This window comes from Caretta caretta, chromosome 17 (genome assembly GCF_965140235.1).
Source record: "Caretta caretta isolate rCarCar2 chromosome 17, rCarCar1.hap1, whole genome shotgun sequence".
Classification (NCBI taxonomy): Eukaryota; Metazoa; Chordata; order Testudines; family Cheloniidae; genus Caretta; species Caretta caretta.
In genome coordinates this window covers 16429782-16448311 of record NC_134222.1, presented here as the reverse complement: position 1 = coordinate 16448311, position 18530 = coordinate 16429782, and the positions used below count along the sequence as shown (strand labels likewise).

Sequence of the window (18530 nt, the reverse complement as noted above, 5' to 3'; positions counted from 1 at the left end):
TTTACCTATCCATCTTGGGGGGTCAGCTTATAAAAGAACAGGCTAATGAACGAGTACGTATGGTATTTATTTTTTATTTCCACTAATGTGCTCTCTCCCTCCCTCTACACCTAATTTAGAAAATTGGCCCCTGGCTTGCTTTCTGTCACGAACTTTCATTTATAATAAAAAGCAAGACTAAATTATTTTTGATAGTCAAAATTTATGGCAAAGCTCTAAATCTTCATATTCTGTTCTAAAGATTTTTAATCTCATGAGCTAAAATCATTAATAATTCCGGCTGTGTCAAAGCCACTAAAATAATTCTTTCCCACTGCTAAGGGTCCTGAAGGACAAGTTCATACACTTGGGGGCAGTGATAGAGATTTATAATCATGCTTAGACATATTTTCCCATTATTATGTATATTCTGTATATAATTTCAGTTACCATAATAAGCAGTAGATGTGTAAATCCTTCTATACCAAATTGTGATTGTGCACCTTAGAAAGCAAGACAATTTTTGCATTAATAGTTTAGACTCCAGTGATAAAAGAAATATGCTTAGTAGTACCACTTTTCCCCAAATATCTGTTAATAACTCAGTAACCCAAGATGCATCTATTTTTGATTTTCAGTCAAAGAAGATTGGAATGTCAGAATCACAAAACTAAGGAAGCAAGTGGAAGAGATATTTAATCTGAAATTTGGTGAGTTAAACCCTCAGTAAACTGTGTTGTAGTTCTACTCTGTTTTAAAACAATCTTCTGTTCAAGGAGAATTGTGGTGCACAATAAATTAAAACAAATATTAAAAATGTGACAGAACAACAGATGTGGGAGTCTTGGGTTTTATTCCCCACTCTTGCTAGTGGCTTGCTATGTGACATGAGGCAAGTCATATCCGTACTCTCTTTGTCTAGTTTTCTCTAAAAAGGGGATTAATGACATTTATGCAAATTCATAAAGGGCTTTGAGATCCTTAGGTGAAAGGAACTCTTATAAAACAGTAGCAGGTACCATGGACCTAGATTGATAATTATTGCAAGATCTTACCTAGTAAGATCCACAAAATCACTACATGCAGTGATTCCAAACTGTGGAATGATGGTGGGAAAGTTGTTTTAAACCCCTTCTCTCGTCCTTTTCTGATTCTGATTAGGGATGCTGCTGCCACTATAACTAATAAAAATGCCAACCTTACTAAGAACTATCAAAATAAAATGCCTCCCATCTGAGCTTGTCACATCATCTTTATTTTCAGCCCAGGCCCTGGGTCTTTCAGAGGCAGTGAAGGTTCCCTACCCTGTATTTGAATCGAATCCTGAGTACTTGTACGTGGAAGGCTTGCCAGAAGGAATCCCTTTCCGGAGTCCCACGTGGTTTGGAATTCCACGCCTTGAAAGAATTGTCCGTGGAAGTGGCAAAATCAAATTTATTGTTAAAAAGTAAGTTTATCATTTGGTTATTTTTAACTGCTGGTTGCTAAAATTATATGAAACTCTTTCTGGGGCTTTTGGGTTTTTAAATGCTGCCTAAGTTCACTTTGTTTTATCTATAAAAGACATATTTTAGCACATTCACTTTCTCTGATAAAAGGACATGCCTTGCTGATTAAATTTCACAAAATGAGGTGTATGTGCGTAATTGGAGTGTGTCATGCAATGTGTATCTAGGGAAGATAGTAGTTTTACATCTTGAAGCATTTTTCCCACTAGAGTAAATGCAAAAAGCAAGGTACTTAGTCTTAGATTTTGGAACTCTTTCCTATTAATTTACATTGACTCATCCATACTTCAGATCTAAAAGACTGTTACAATGATTTATATAAATTTTTCTGAATCCCAATAAATATGTAAATAATTCACTGTACTTTTTTTTGTATCTCTAATTATTAGACTGCATTCTGTAACATATTTTACATTTTTAGGCCAGAGCTTGTCACTTCTTATTTGCCTGCTGGATTGGCTAGTAAAGTAAACACTAAAGGTAAGTGGTTAAACATTCCATACTGCCCTCACCCCAGAAGCCCAGATTCTGCTTCTCTTACCTGGCTGAGTAACAGCTTAGTACTTGAAAACTGTGTGGGCTACTGGCAGAGAGAGGTGCTACCTAACACAAGCAAGGGTGGTAGAATCTGGCCCAAAGGGTTTTCCTAAAAATACAAAACCTATATTCTTTTAAAACATTGGGAAATATAACAAAAGTCAGACATTAATATCTGCTTAAGAGCACACCAGTTATACCATTCATTTATTTTATGACCTGGAGCAACACAAATCTGGAGGATGTAAACTGTACAAATGACAAAGCTCTTGGTTCTCATTGATTTTGCTGTTAACACCATCATCTAGTATGTAAATTGGAACTTAAAAAATAAAATTTCTTAGGGAAACTTTCAAGTTGTTTACAAAATAAAGATCTTTATAAATATCAAAATGAATTAACTTTTTGGATTAGGTAATAAAAAGTACCAAAGATGTAAATTCCATTTCAAACCAGTATGCTGAAGATACTACCTGTATTTATCTTGTGTAGTGCTCACAATCTGTAGTGGATATTGAATGAGTGTCTGTCAGACCTGCTTATTTCACAAGCAATAAATTCTCTTTTTAAAGTTTGTGATCTTACCTGCATTGTTTTGATTTTATAAAGCACACCATTAAACAATACACATTATATGTCAGATTATTTTGTTTGTGGGATGTTTCCAAATACTGTCTTTTGGGATCTGTGCAGTATGTCCATTACTGAAGAATAACAGTATTGTTGATTTGTAGCATTGAGTCCAAAGAGCTCAAAGAGAGCAAGAAGTCCTGCAAGCAATTCAAAGGTTCCAGAGATTGAGGTGACTGTTGAAGAAGGTAGGAAATCTCCCTTTAGGGAATATTCTTATTAAAGTAACTTGTAATAGTAACTGCAGAAGACCTTTCATCCACAATACAATTATATTATTTTAAAAAAATGGTCCTGTGTAGAAAACTCAATTTAACTTTACGATACCAGTTCTATTTTTCATTTCTGATTAACATAAATTATAGACAGAACGATGGCTCTGTCAAAGGTTGTTTCACAATACATTTGGATCCTTCATTCCAAAGAGAGAAATGAGAACTTGTTTTAAGGAAAATAATACAGAAGGGTAGACAATGACTAAATGGTGCTAAAGTATGTTATGTTTTAATTCCACAATCCTTAAAGCACTTCTAAACAGCATTTTTGTTCCACTGTTGACTCAGTTGTTTTACTTATAATCAGTTGCCATATTTCATCATTTTTGTTTCTCTCACAAGATGGTTACTTGTATGCTCTCTCTCGCTCTTAAATATTATAAAGTGTGTGTTCATTTCTGCAGGTCCTAATAAACCACAAACAACAGATGTTCGAACTAATTCTCAAACCAATGGATCCAATATGGGCTTCAAGCCACGAGGAAGAGAGTTTTCTTTTGGTAAATATTGTGGGTTTTAATCTGTCTTGATAGCCTTTGTTAATTTTGATATTTGGAAGTTTTTGAGATTTGATAATAGTAGAGAGGTTTTTTTAACAGTGATATCTTCTTTCTGCATTTGATGACTGAGTTACATGCAAATTCAAAAAGCATTTATCGGGATAGGTGATCACAGAACTCAGAAGATTAGGCTATCTGCAGCTCACAGTAATCATCAGAGAGCAGGTCTCTGACCATGGTTCCCTGCTTTTAGAAGACATATTTGGGGCAGTCATGTGAAGGAGTTTTAACTTTTCCTCCCTGTTGTGGGTTTGCCCTGTGCAGGGTTATCAACACGATAGTCACAAAACGTAAAACACAAAAACCGTTCCTTTTGCTTAGTAATAAAGTTTAGAATGGAGTTAGAAGGGTTAGTATTGATTTGTGATAAATATCTATCCTTTCACGAAACTAGTATCGAGATCACATTTCTCAAGGAAATACCATGTCTGTCTGGCCTTTTCAAAGTTTGGGTGCTAGCTCAGATTATTCTGTGTGCCTCTGAGAACTGTAATATATCACTGTTGAATTCATTACAGTTGACTCTTTGGTTCATTCATTAACTGAGATCTTTTGTAAAGCTTCAAGGAGAAGAGTCTTAGTAGTGGTTATGAGTTAGGATTAAAAGGGAATGGTTCAATGCTCTTTAGTGTGTGATAGCCATTTTGTTCATTTTTGACTTCATAGTAGTCGGTAAACAATTGTTGTAAATGTTTAAAAATATATATATAAATACACAGTTCCTAGACAGATTTTTTTGCTCAATACAAGTATACAAATGCTAATCTAACTCTTCTGATTTCCTGACAGAGGCTTGGAATGCCAAAATTACTGACCTAAAACAAAAAGTTGAAAATCTTTTTAATGAAAAATGTGGTAAGCATGTCAACCTTTTTTAAGATGTATCTTTTAGAGCTTGATGAGATAACTTGGTTAGGCGTGTACGTTGTGTCTGATGGTGCTGTTCGTACACAGATTTTGAAAGGCTCTAATAGTCTTGCAGACTCTGGGCCCTGTTATCTCCGAGGAGATTGATTCTCACATCGCAGATTGAAAATTCCAAATGATCGGATTCCCCCTAAGTTTTCCACGTAAGGCTGGGAATGGAGGAGTGGTGCAGGGGTTTGGCTTCAAAAATCCACAGACATCCTGTGGTCCACCAGAAACCCATTAGTTCCATATTGCTATGTACTCCTTGTTGCTCAGCCAGACAACATGGCTGCAAGAGGAGCTGTGCTGTTAGGGACTCAAACACTCTCTCAGGAAGAGGCGCTTGCTTGATTTACTGCAGACTTGAGATTTCCCCCTTGCATGTATGTGGAAGGTATCGGAGGAGCATGGCCCACTTTCTGCCCACCAGCAGTGTTGGAAACCTAACTCCCTTCTTCAGGATAAAATACTAGTTTTCTAATTTTAATGCTCTCTTTCATTTCAGGGGAAGCTCTGGGGCTTAAAGATCCTGTCAAGGTCCCATTTGCGTTATTTGAATCCTATCCAGAGGATTTCTACGTGGAAGGACTACCTGAGGGGGTGCCATTCCGCCGACCATCTACTTTTGGCATTCCAAGATTGGAGAAGATCCTGCGAAACAAATCTAAGATAAAATTTATCATAAAAAAGTAAGAGAACTGTGTGTGTCAATGGAAATGAGCTGCAAAGCTTAAAAAACAAAGATTAAGCCCTGAAGAGTGCTAGATTCCTCCATTAACCACACTAGTGTATATATACTGAAATGTCTAGCAAACTGGGAAACGTCAGAGGATTTTTCAGATCTGGAGAAGGATATGTTAATATTTTTCTATGCTGAATGCTCTTCAAAGCCTGCTTAATGGGGAGTAGCACACAGTTCTGGGCTTATTTCGATTTTAATGTTGACTTTGCATTTCCCCTTTAGTGGGAGCTGCAGGCTTTGCAGTTAAGTCATTTGTAGCTAAAAGGTCACCAACACTGCAGCAAGGAGTAAGGATGTTAAATCAAACTTCTGATGGATGAGACAAACTCCAATTTTCAGAATTTTGTCAAGTGTCCGTCTTGCAACATGGTGGTGCCGATCCCTGATCTTTAGAGTAAAAACACTGATATTAGGGATTTGACAGCTATACTGTGGTGAAGGTAGAAAACCAAAATGATCAGTCATCTTGTTAACTTTATGTGTAACATCCTGGCTAGCATTATTATACTAACTTTGCTCTCCCTGTCCTGACCACTCAGTTTTGACAGCTAGTATTTCCTTTGTTGTTGGATGGAAATGATGGATTGAGTGTAATTTTACTGTTCTATATGAAATGTTCAAATCTGTTCATCTGCAGGCCTGAGATGTTCGAGGCAGCGATTAAGGAAAGCTCTGCTAAAAGTCCCCAGAGTAAGTTTTACGACAGCTAAGGAGTTTGGATGGTGATCTGTCTTGGGCTGCTTTCAAACTTCAGGAATGTTGCCCAGTATAAACCAATTCCTGAAAACTTCACGGTATATTTACTGGAAAGTCTTGTCCAAGTAGAAATCAAGACACAGCCTTAACTATGGTGCCACTGGTATACTTCTATGATAAAGATATGTCCCTACTCTGAGGAGCTGTAAAGCTATTATATTTTCTTGACTTCTATCTAGTTCCTCAACTCAGCAATGCAGCTTCAGTAATGGCTTTCTTGTTTATCAGTCAGCTTTGTTTCAGAGTAGCAGCCGTGTTAGTCTGTATCCGCAAAAAGAACAGGAGTACTTGTGGCACCTTAGAGACCTGTTAGTCTGTAAGGTGCCTCAAGTACTCCTGTTCTTTTAGTTAGCTTTGTATAATCTAAAGACTCAGATCCCTTTGCACTGGCTGTTACAATGCCTCCTTCAAAGCAGTAGGAGGCTGTGGGTCAGGTAAAGCTTTACAGTGCTGGAGTGCACCCTCCAAGGTCTGAGGAGCCACTTTGCTCCGACTCCAACTTGTAATGCAGCTTTGACAAGGGAGCAAAATGCAGGGAGCTGTAAAAGTCCATGTGTCAATCCAATGAAAAGGATTGAGGTACTGGTTAATGGCTCATACTGTACTCCCAAATTGTGACCTGGAGCAGGTATTCCATAGAAGAAGTTGGTTTTCTAGGGTGTATTCATTGGACCTGATGCTACTTTCAGTGGTTTAAATCAGAGGTTACTCCAGGGGTGGGCAAACTATGGCCCGCGGGCCACAACTGGCCCGCGGGACTGTCCTGCCCAGCCCCTGAGCTCCCGGCTAGGGGGGGCTCGCCCCCGTCCCTTCTCCTCTGCAGCCACGCTGGCAGCGTGGCTTGAGCCCACCCACGTCCCAGGCTTTCAAATAACCCTGTCCTGCTGCTCTGATCAGCATGGTAAGGGGAGGGAGGGAGGGCAGGAGATCCTGGGGGCAGTCAGGGGACAGGGGGCGGTTGGATGGGGTAGAGGTTCGGGGGGGGTGGGGAGTGCGGTCAGGAGACAGGGAGCAGGAGGGGTTGGATGGGGGTGGGGTCCCGGGGTGTTGGGAGGGCACAGAGAGCAGGTGTGATGGATAGGGGGTAAGGTCCTGGGGGGGCAGTTAGGGACGGGGGTCCTGGAAGGGTGCGGTCAGGGGACAAGGAGTGGGGGAGGGATGAATGGGTTGGGGGTCCCAGGGGGCGAGGGTGTGGATTGGGAGCGGGGCAGATGGGACAGGGAGCCGGGGTGGGGTGGGGTGGATAGGGTATGGGGTCCTGGGGGGATGGTTAGGGGAGGGGGCGGTCAGGGGACAAGGAGTAGGGGGGGTTGGATGGGTCGGGAGTTCTTATGGGGGCAGTCCGGGTGTGGGAAGTGGGAGGAGGCGGATAGGGGGTTGGGGCCAGGCTGTTTGGGGAGGCCCAGCCTTCCCTACCCGGCCCGCCATACTGTTTCGCGACCCCAGTGTGGCTCTCAGGTCAAAAAGTTTGCCCACCCCGGTTACTCCACTGAAGTTAGTGAAGTTACACCAGTGTAAAGGTAGTGTCAGTGAGAGCAGGATCAGGAACAAAACATACTGGACCAGATCCTCAGTTGTTGTAGGCACAGCTCCATTAAAGTCAGCGATAAAAGATTTCCTGTGTGGGTGAGAATTTAATATTCCACTATTTGTGCTTTTGATCAATATTGTTTACTAGTGTTGAGTGCTCTAGTTTATTGCTTTGACCAAAACATGAAAATATCCACACATTCTTTTTTAAAAATAACATGTCATCGGAAAACCTGCTAGGCAAGGAAAAAGAGGCCCTTGTAACATACATTAACCCTTTCTCTTGACTTTGGTAGTTTGTAAGAAATAGTTGAAGGGTAAACTTTTAGAAGTGAAGTCCCATTTTCAGTAATGACTTAAGCACTTCCGAGCCTAAGTCTCATTGACAGTCAAGGGACTTAGTCATTTATACTAAGTCCTTTTGGAAATTGCATTTTTTTTTACTGCAAATCTGTTTCTCCCCCAATGTTTCCTTTTTTTTATGCTGGAAAGGTGTTAGCCCATCTTCAGCCATTTTGCTCATACTTCAAATTCCTGTTTCTGTTTAAGGAAAAACCAGTTCATCCAATACATCAAATACAACAAGCACCACAACAAAGCCAGTGGTGAACACAGCCGCAGGGGTTGAAGATCTTAACATCATTCAAGTGACTATACCAGGTAGGTGGGTGCTCTGATTTTACTGCTGCTTACTGTTTACAGCTCTCATTCTTCATGGCAGGAGCTCTTTGCCTAATGTTACCACTTGCCCCCCCATCCTGATTTGCCCTTTGGCTCATCCTGTCTTATATATAGTACAGTCTACAAAGAGTATCACTTAATAGCCTCTTTTAAGTGGCCTTTGTCTGCACTGTTGTCACATTGATGGTTTTTTAAACTTTTATGATTGTGTACTAAGTAAAATCTGCAGAAAAATGAATCTCAGTTCAGTTCCTATTTGCAGGTGGTCACATCTGCACCACCCCCGCCCCATCACATGCTAAATTAAGCGTTAATTTGCAACTTTGTTGGCAGTCTCAGTAGACAGAATTAGGATTAAATTATCATGGAGATTCTTTTCCCCAGAAGTGGTCACTTTAGCTCAGGGATAAATTACGCTGGTTAGGTAGTGTGGGAAAGCTTCCACTGTGGCTAAATAGAGGATTTCAGTCCCCAGTCTTACACTGTCACTTCATTTACTTAAAATAAGTCATGATTGTAAATAATGGGTTTATTCAATAAATTTTCTCCTTTTAATAAATCTAACATTGTCCTGTAAATATTTTGAAATCATTTTCAGGCTTATTTAAAACTGCAACTTTTTATAGTTCGCATATTTACAAAATCCTCCATTACTGCTATAACCAAAAAAAACAGTGAAAAGGCCTATTTTTGTTCTGATTACTAAATGCTTAATAAAGCAAACATCTATTCTTGTTTTAAATAAGCACTCGTGCAGTCAGTACTGCACTAGTTAAAGAGGAAAATCACCTGCTAAATCCTGACACTGACAATTTCTTTCAGATGATGAAAGTGAAAGATTATCAAAAGTAGAAAAGGCTCGACAACTGAGAGAACAAGTAAATGATCTCTTCAGCAGGAAGTTTGGTAATTTTTTTTATTTCTGATTTGAAATAGCTTTGAAAATAACCAGTGATTTACATTTTGGTTTTAAATAAGTATAACCTATAGTATATAATATCCATTACAGTTGATGTTTTTGCACTGTATATATAACCAATATGTAATTTTTTTAATCTGTAATTATATGCCCCAGCTTCCACAGAAATCTAGTTTGAGGGCTAAATTGTTTTGTGTTTTTTAAACCAAGAAATTCCTGTGATTATAGATTAATAAATATTTTACTTTTAAACCCAAAATTTGCTTAAAGCTACACAGTCCTGATCAGTTAACACCTTAAAATGTTAAAGTGGAAAGAATTTTTTAAGTCTTATTTACCCTTTCACTGTTCAGTTTTTCTTTATTTTTTCTACTGTGTTCAGATTGGATGATGAAATTCGCCTACTTAGTTTCTTTTTGTTGGTTCTTCACTAGCAATGGGCTGTGTTGCTTTCATTGTGAGAGGAAACACTTTTTCCCTTCATTAAAATGTCTGAGTATTCTTTTTTTTTAATTTATTTTTATAAAACCTAAATTTTAGTCCTTTATATATTGAACTGTGATAGTTGGATACTAGTGACTATCGTGAACCGTAACCTTCATGAGTGTAGCTTGTAACACAGTTCATTTGAAAATTACTCAATGTAATGTTTAAATGGCAAGTGCATTTTAAGGTTATAGCACTTGAGATTATTTTAAATGCTTGTTTTCATATCACTTGATTTTCTTACTGCCCTGAGTATTTGTAAACTGAGATTTGTAGACTTGGGTCACAGTTCAAATCACAGCGTCTCTTATTTAGGTGAAGCAATCGGTATGAATTTCCCTGTGAAAGTCCCATACAGAAAAATCACCATAAACCCTGGCTGTGTGGTGGTGGATGGAATGCCTCCTGGAGTGGCATTTAAAGCTCCCAGTTATCTGGAAATCAGCTCCATGAGAAGGATTTTGGAATCAGCAGAATTTATAAAATTTACTGTTATTCGGTATGTGACTGTCATTTTACTGTCATTGGTTATATAATGTAACCATGATTATCCAGATGTCATGAGAATAGCCAATACTTTTGGAAAAATCAGTGTTTCAGAAAATTGAGGGAATCTTCAATATAATAAATGTGGGGAGGCATCGACTCTGTTTTGAATAACAAGCAGTTGAGGTTATTTTAAATTCAAATAATTGAGGGTGCACAGCATTAACATGAAAATTCTTGGGAGTAAGCATACATAGGAACATTGATTACATTGACTCGTAAAAACAACGAGGAGTCCCTGTGGCACCTTATAGACTAACACGAAAGCTTATGCCCAAATAAACATGTTAGTCTCTAAGGTGCGACAAGGACTCCTCGTTGTTTTTGCTGATACAGACTAACACGGCTACCTCTCTGAAAATTGACTTGTAAGTGATTTCTAACACACCAATTGAAACCTGCTCCTATGGTACAGCTTATCACTATTCAAACAGTTATGGACCTTGCTGTCAAGGCTGTTAGATTGAGAATTCTTTCCTTTGCACAACAGAATTCGTAGATCCACAAGCTTGTTTGTTCTTAACAGTAAATTGTATATCTGTAGTAGTTTAAATTTCCAGATCAGCATGACTATGTTTTAAAAGTCGTGAGTACATGATTGGATTCCTGAAGTTTAAGATTTTCAGTTGCTGTTTTGCCTAACATTCTTGAGAATGTGTCCCTCTTAAAATCAGTTCAGGTACTGTCTTTTGATAAAATATGATGATTACCCTGGAAGTTAGTTTAATCAAGAGATAAATGGTTTTGCTTATACTGTGGAATAAATGAGATTTTCGAATCTGTACAGATGATGAGTCAAGAAAGTGAAAACATAAACACTTAGATTCTATTCGGGTTTGCAAGCGATCAAATCCAGCAGTTCTGTTAGCTAGCAAGGAGTTTCTAAAAAGTCAATTTAGAGAGGTCCAAATTTTGCAGCTCTTAATCAAGATTATTTTTGAGCTCATGAGTCTTGATCAATATAAGAACATGCAGTATTTGGGCCCAAGTGAAGATTTGATTCTCTTAGCAACTGGTTGAAGGAAGAACTTGCACCTTCTTATCGATGTAAAATTGACACAGTCTGCTGGATAAACCACTCTGCTCCAGGGGGGAACTATGTGAGACTATTGCAGTCACTCCTTTTACTGTGCTCTGTTCTGAACCCTCAGGTGAGGCCCTCCATAAAAGAGAGAGATTGTACAGTAAAAGTGATCTTAAAAGCATTAAGTATTCCTATTTTTTTGTTTTGTTTTTTTAACAGACCATTTCCAGGACTTGTGATTAACAACCGTAAGTATTCCATTTTTTGTCACTTTGAATTCTGTTCAATGTATCACTCCACAGGGCATGCTAGATTATTGTAGCATTATCCCAGGGTGGCAGAAGGTCCAGAGCATTAACTGCTAAATATGGATAACTTATTTCCTTAGTACTTAGTCAGGAAATGTAAACATGCTTGGTTTATTTATGGAAGGACCTTGGGGGGGGGAGGGATAGCTCAGTGGTTTGAGCATTGGCCTGCTAAACTCAGGGTTGTGAGTTCAATCCTTGAGCGGGCCATTTACGGATCTGGGGCAGAAATTGGGGATTGGTCCTGCTTTGAGCAGGGGGTTGGACTAGATGACCTCCTGAGGTCCCTTCCAACCCTGAGATTCTATGATTCTATGACTTACAAAACCACATGAGCTCAGCGCTAGTTTAGAACTTGCCCAGTTACAGACTCATACAAGATTCTCTTCACCTCAGGTGTGGCTGCATTTCAATAGCAGTTGACATGCAGAAGCTTTTCAATAGCCACACAAAGGAAAAATTGGAGTGAAAAATTATGTGTTCAGGTGAGAATTTAGGGAGACAGAATGTAATTACCAATTAGGACTTGGGCCAGGACACCCAAATATTGTGAAAAATGCCCAGGTGTTTTCAGTTATCTAAAATAGTCATGACCTTGGTTTTAAGCCTCATTTGAAAAACAGTACCTCTGGTAGCACAGCATTCCTTGTCAGGCGCTGAGCCATTGATATACTACAGATTCAGAGGGCAAACCCCTACCAGCATTACTTCTCTTACCCGGATTGAGCCTGTCAGCCAGCTCTCATCCATTGCTGAGTACCCCCTTTACACTGGGTAAGATGCTCAATTATATCACCTGGAAGTGTCAGTGTGCTCTACTGACTAGAGTGCCTTCAGGATCTTCTCACTGTCTCTCCCATTGGCCCCATATATCCTGTGTCACCGTCCGAAAGAGAGCCCTCCATTCGGAAGAGCAATTCCTGGCAGGGGCTCCAGAGAAATGTATGAGGGGAAGAAAGGACCCACTTAAGAGCAACCCTGTCCACTGCTACATAGAACTGCAGGAGTCAATAGCATAACACATCATTGGCAATTGAGAGCAGCTGATAGACGCTTGATTTTCTTCCACCACTGGAAGGAGATTGATAATAAGATGAGGTCCTATTTCTTTCCCATACAAATGTCTGCCATCACGTCCTCAATGGTCAAGGCAGTCTGAGGTGTCTAGATACAGAGAGATTTGTCTATTGCTTCAATAATGTTAGTGGTCTTGCCATTTGTTTTATACTATCCTTTGAAAACCAGTATTTTTTAGCATTATAAAGGGTGATGTTAGCTCAGGGATTATAATGAATCTTTAGGTTCTGAGGGAAGAGAAGTGGAAAACACTTCTATTGAGCAGAAGAGGGTATATTATTCAGTTACTGTGAATATAACTTGTTTATGCAACAGGTTCACCGGGTGGAACATATAATAAAATATAGATGCCATTTGACAGTTTGAGGGGCCTTTTCTTTTTAAACCTAAACAATTGACTGTATTTATTCTCTCAGAGTTGATGGAGAAAACTGAATCAGAAACACCAGCCAAGGCACCAACACCGGCTCCTGCTCCAGCACCAGCACCAGTAGTACAAGGTGAATATAGAGGTGTAATAAATCGCTTTTTGAAGGGTGATTATAGGGCTTGCTAACTAATGAAATTGTTGCCTGATAATAGGCTGTATTCTAGGAATGCAAAGACTGATGATGTTGATATTCCAGATTTTACTTTGAAAGAGTGTATGCTCTTCTGTATAAAGAAAGGTGTTTTCCCCCTACATTTATCCACATTAAATTTCATTTGCCATTTTGTTGCCCAATCACTTAGTTTTGTGAGATCTTTTTGAAGTTCTTCACAGTCTGCTTTAGTCTTAACTATCTTGAGCAGTTTAGTATCATCTGCAAACTTTGCCACCTCACTGTTTACCCCTTTCTCCAGATCATTTATTTTACTACATCAGATTTTACTTTTTAATTATCTTCAGCAGGTCACAGTTGTTGTATCTTGGACACAATATTTGAAAGTGGTCATAGGAGAGAATATTCACGAGCTTTCCCAAGACTTGCTGTAATATTTATCTTATGCACATTGTTTAAACTACATGTTTATTAATTTTATTATATATTTTTTAATTTAAGAGCCAGCTGAACCAAGCCAAATAGAAGTATCTGTAGAAGGTAAGTGACTGCTGTCAGTTATTATAAAAACTATTTATTTTTTGGTGATTTTGAGTAAGGTTGCATCACTTCTAATAAAAGTAAAAAGATAAAGTGGTGGTTAATCAAAACACAAGTCATTCTCTTTTGGTTCCCTTCCTGGTTCTGCATGAAGTGTTGGTTTGCATGATAATCATACAGCCACTATATGAAATTTACTCTGCAGTAAAAATTTGTTACTCAGATTTTGTTTTACAATGAAGTTTATGAATTGTTGTTCTTAATAAGTCATGACTTTGCGTAGGTGTGCATTGAGTGATGACTTGTATCCTAAATGATGTCTGTCTTTATTCAAAGCAGTTTTTCCCACAATTCACATGACTGAATGTTGCCATCACCAGAGAAAAAAATATTTTCCATAGAAGTGCACCATTTTGAGTGCCGTTTTGCTATTTAATCATTTTCATGATTTGAATTTTAAAAGATACATGGATATTTTCTTAATATTCACTCAGCAGTTATTGACTTTTCCTGTGCAATACTGTCATTGATATTAATGAAACTTTTGTAGAAAGAATTCTTGTTTCTTTTTCAACAGACATAGCAGAAACAGAAGAAAGTTCTCAAATAAAACAGGAGCCAGATCCAACGTGGTAGACCTTATCAATATTAGGGTAAAATAATTTAGTATCTGTCAAAATTAATAGTTATTAGGGAATAGTGTTTTACACCTCTTTGTAGGGAGTGCACGTCGTATGGCTAAGGCACAAGGCTGGATGTCAGGAGAGTAGCGCTTTCTTACTGGCTCTGTCATTGCTTTGGCCTGTGACTTTATGCAAGTCCTTTTGTCTGTCTGTGGCTCACCCAGGTACTGTCCGGCTTAATTAAAGCTTGTGAGGCATTCAAATACTAGTTTGATGAGTGCCATAGTACTACCTATAAATAAAAATGAATTATGATTACATACCTAAGTCGATCTAAGACTTAATTCATTAATGTTTGTAAAGAGTTTTGACATGCTTGGGTGCAAAGGATGTTGTTGTTGGTATAGCCTTAAATTGTAATTAAGCATGGTATTTCTTCTTCATTTTAATATTGCCTGAATTTGAGAAACACATGGTACAATAATTAGCTTTGATTAAAAAAAAAATGTGATTGCTGTTCATTTTAAAAGTTTTGTTTCTTACTTTCTTTTAACCTCAGAAAAATCTCAGTTCAAGTTTTGGGACAAAGATTCAGGGTAAATCTTATTTTATTTGAGCTAGTTTTTCCATTTCTAGTTCTCATAACAGAATTCTGGTGGCAGTTGAAACGGTACTAGTTATGGTGTTATCCCAACAAATAAAAATATGCAGAGTTATAATTTACTTTTAAGGATTTACTTTGTTATAAACCATTCAGAAAAAATGCTAAATATTAAGAATTATTACAGCTGCACTTATTTTTCCAAGTCTGAATTTATTAAAAAGCTCTCAACCAAGCTTTTTTTAGTTTTGAGCTTTGGTACTTTTGTAACATCTGTCAACTTGATTGACATAAAGATGGGTTGTATTTGTCTAATACAGTCATGCTATGATCTCCCTTTCTAAAAGTAAGAAAATGCTACTGACTATATTCATCACAAAGTTGATAATTTGAGATTGGATATCAATTAAAATTTTCCACGGCTGAGATCTGTTGGTTGGTCAAGTAGTATTTCAATGGTAGAAATTCCATTGTTTGAAATATTTAAGATAGACTAGACAAAGTATTAGAAAATGTTGGGAATAATCCTTTCTTTTCAGGGAGATGGACTTAACCGAACAGATGTTTAAAGGCCTGTTGTAACTTCTATTAACCAAATTCTACACACCTCATCTGGTTTAAATTCCCATTGAAGTTTGTGGGAGTTTTGTCTGAGTAAGGGCTGCAGAATTTGGTCTCTGTTTCTTTGTCACGCTTGCTATTTTACAATTGTGCCCACCTAATGGATTCAACAGAGAATTTACATCAAGTGAAATGCCTGGGTTAGAGAACACTCAAGCACATACTTAAGCCCATTCTTATTCAGAAAAGCATGTGATTTGGTACTTTCACGAATCATAGCCTAAATGAGGACTTGAAGAGATATACATGAATTTCTCAAGTACTAGTATGTACAATAGGATACATAGCTGCAATGAAACTAACTTCACCTTTGTACTTTTTTTCTATCTAGTCAGAAGCATGCAGTCTGGAGAAGAGCTTGCTGGGACTGTCCTGAGCTGTGTAATATAATTGTATAAGAGAAGTACCTTCTATACAAACCCTTTTTGTACTTTTAGATAGAAATGTCTACTTTTTCAGCAGTTCTGTGAATTGACTTAAAGCAAAGAGTGACTGTAGATTTGGAAAGGCTGGTTATATATTATAAGGATTAAATTTGAAGCAGCAATGCTGAAAAAATGACAGGGATTAATTAAGATTTTAAAAAAATCAACAGGAATTTAGAGGCCATCTACATTTCCCAGTAAAGTAGAATTGTACTGTGCCTGGATGCATCTCAGCTTTTACGATGAAGAAAAATACCTACAGTAGTTCATTGATTTTCTGTTTTTGGGAAAAAAATTAATGATTTTTGGTTCTTTCTCCTTAATGGCTGATTGGACAATACTATCTGTATATTTGAACTAATTTTTCCTATGATATCTATCTCAATTCATATGTTTTTCATAAATAAATAAAAGATGAACTCGTTCACCTGACCGTTAGTATGCATTAATAAAATGAGCTACAGCTCACTTCATTTGAGCTGTAGCTCACGAAAGCTTATGCTCAAATATATTTGTTAGTCTCTAAGGTGCCACAAGTCCTCCTTTTCTTTTTGCGAATACAGACTAACATGACTACTACTCTGAAACCTGTCATTAATAAAATGGACTATGAAATGGTCAGTATCTCAGTGTGTGGATGAGGAACAAATTTAAATTAAGCCTTTTCTTATATTTTGTTCCATTATTTCAAAGTAGAGAGTGTATGTTTTATCAGGGTATCACACGGTTTATGTAAGAGAAGGGTCCAGTCTTGCAGTCCTAATGCAGGCAAAACTCCCATGGACTTATGTGAGAGTTTTACGTGAGGACTGCTGGATGATGCCCTTTAATTCACTTAGAACCAGTTATGGACACTTAAGCAACTAAGCTGCTGTAAGACCTAGTATGTTGAGAGTTAAGTTACCTGTAGTCCTTTCTGATTGCTCCCCACATCTTGTAAAAGACAAATGTAAGCGTTTTAAAATTTAACGAACCATAAGAGATGTAAAATGCTGGCTATGTGATTAAGCTCTATAGAGTAAATATGGAGTATTGTAAAATTTTCTTTTTGGGGATGACTGCGTTATGCACAAATGGGTAAATCTTCTTTCCAGGTTGCAGAAAGAAATAAATTTCTCATGGTTTTCACGACTACCCATGCAGTATAAATTGATGTATTTTGAAGAAAATCGTTTTAGCTATAATTTTTTTTAAAAAAGATAGGTAAAATATGATTTAGCGTATTTATAAATTCAGATTAAATAAACACAATCCATTCATGCCTTTCTGACACAAATCCAGCTTTACAGGTCTCTTTTTATTACATCTTTGATTAAACTTTTTGGAAGGATCTAGTTTAATTTGGTATAATAAATGTGTATGAACTTGGAATATATAGCAGAGGAAATATTTTAAAGTCACTGCCAAGGTATTTTCAGAACCACATGATTTCTGCAATTCTAAAGCCACAAGATAGGCTGCAGTCAAGCTCCTCCAAGAGCTGCAGAATCTTTTTTTTTTTTTTTTTTTAACTGGTGAGATTTTTCAGAAGTGCTCAGTGTAGGTCCAGCTGGTTCCAGTGAAATGAATGGGAGTTCTACCATTGACTTCAATGGGAGCAGAGTTAGGTTCATGCTGAGCCCCTTTGAAAAGACCACTCTATGTTTCTAATTCTTGTAGTTGCAAAGAAAGCCTTCCAGGTATGAATCAAATTGAAATTGATGCATGTGCTGCCTTCCTGATTCTGTAGATGGACTGTAGTCAGACGCATGTGAACTGCCCCATTCTGCTAGATTTGTTTGTTAATTCTGAACCCTGCTGATGTTGTTTCAGAATTTAACCATTAAGTATTTCAGTGCCGATCATTATAATAGAAGTGTTCAATTAATGTACTTCTACATAATTGTTTGAAGTGCTAGATATTGGGACAACAGCCATTTGTGGAGCAGCGGTTGCTAGAATGGGGAACTAGTTTAAGTACCACTCAAAAATTTTGCGTCAACGCTGACTCTGCCTCTAAGGAGGACAAAAGTGGTGCATCCGTTCTGCATGCCTCAGCTGCCTCCTGCATGCCAAAAATCTAAACTGCCCTCTGCACAGCTGCTAAGCCTTCCAGCTTCTCTCAGCAATGCATTTTTATATATTGCTAATGGAATAATATATAGAAGAGTGAAAACTCAAAATGTGGGTGTGGCACAAAATCAATAGAATTTAAAAAAATCAGATAACACGGAAACTGCAGAATTTATGTCCGGCTTGCTGCGGAGGTTTGGGAAAGTTATACTCTTCCAACACAAGAACTGAAAATGGAAAACCAATGCAATAGTTATATTTAAAAAATAGATTTATGTACATTGCATCTGTCCATCTGATGGCTTATAACAGTGCTGTATGAAAGTCTGTACACATCATTCAGTGTTCAACACTGTCAGAAAGGACAGGATCACTTCGGTTGTTTCAAATAGGTGAGTCATATAGTACAGAAATATTGAACAGTCTGCCTCACACTTTAATATTTCCATCTCCTCCTTAAGGGAGTCCTTTTCACCTAAACAAGAGTCTTGTTTCTGATCGTCTAGGGCAGGGGTGGGTGAACTTTTTGGCCCTAGGGCCACATCGGGTACAGAAATTGTATGGAGGGCCGGGTAGTGAAGGCTGGGGGAGGCTATGCCTCCCAAAACAGCGAGGCGTGTCCTGGCCTCCGCCCCCATTCCAGCCCCCCGGAACTCTCA

At 38.0% G+C, this 18530-nt stretch overlaps 1 protein-coding gene across 7 annotated transcripts in view; it reads left to right on the top strand.

Moving 5' to 3' along the window:
- The window catches only part of GTF2I (general transcription factor IIi), an 81213-nt gene extending 64260 nt beyond the window's left edge, over nucleotides 1-16953 (top strand). For 5 of the 7 annotated variants that reach the window (XR_012665357.1, XR_012665355.1, XR_012665358.1 and 2 more), the window contains 17 exons: nucleotides 618-689; nucleotides 1243-1426; nucleotides 1909-1967; nucleotides 2759-2842; nucleotides 3334-3429; nucleotides 4279-4344; nucleotides 4904-5087; nucleotides 5778-5830; nucleotides 7976-8086; nucleotides 8930-9013; nucleotides 9828-10011; nucleotides 11302-11330; nucleotides 12884-12967; nucleotides 13511-13549; nucleotides 14127-14202; nucleotides 14732-14768; nucleotides 15726-16953. Coding sequence is in view for 2 of the 7 variants with exons in the window: in XM_048823981.2 (XP_048679938.2) it covers nucleotides 618-689; nucleotides 1243-1426; nucleotides 1909-1967; nucleotides 2759-2842; nucleotides 3334-3429; nucleotides 4279-4344; nucleotides 4904-5087; nucleotides 5778-5830; nucleotides 7976-8086; nucleotides 8930-9013; nucleotides 9828-10011; nucleotides 11302-11330; nucleotides 12884-12967; nucleotides 13511-13549; nucleotides 14127-14185 (1388 nt within the window). In the remaining 5 variants the exon portion in view is untranslated. The remainder of the gene's footprint in view (nucleotides 1-617; nucleotides 690-1242; nucleotides 1427-1908; nucleotides 1968-2758; nucleotides 2843-3333; nucleotides 3430-4278; nucleotides 4345-4903; nucleotides 5088-5777; nucleotides 5831-7975; nucleotides 8087-8929; nucleotides 9014-9827; nucleotides 10012-11301; nucleotides 11331-12883; nucleotides 12968-13510; nucleotides 13550-14126; nucleotides 14203-14731; nucleotides 14769-15725) is intronic. The other 2 variants (XM_048823981.2, XM_048823982.2) reach the window with 2 other exon arrangements.
- The last annotated feature ends 1577 nt before the right edge of the window (nucleotides 16954-18530 follow it).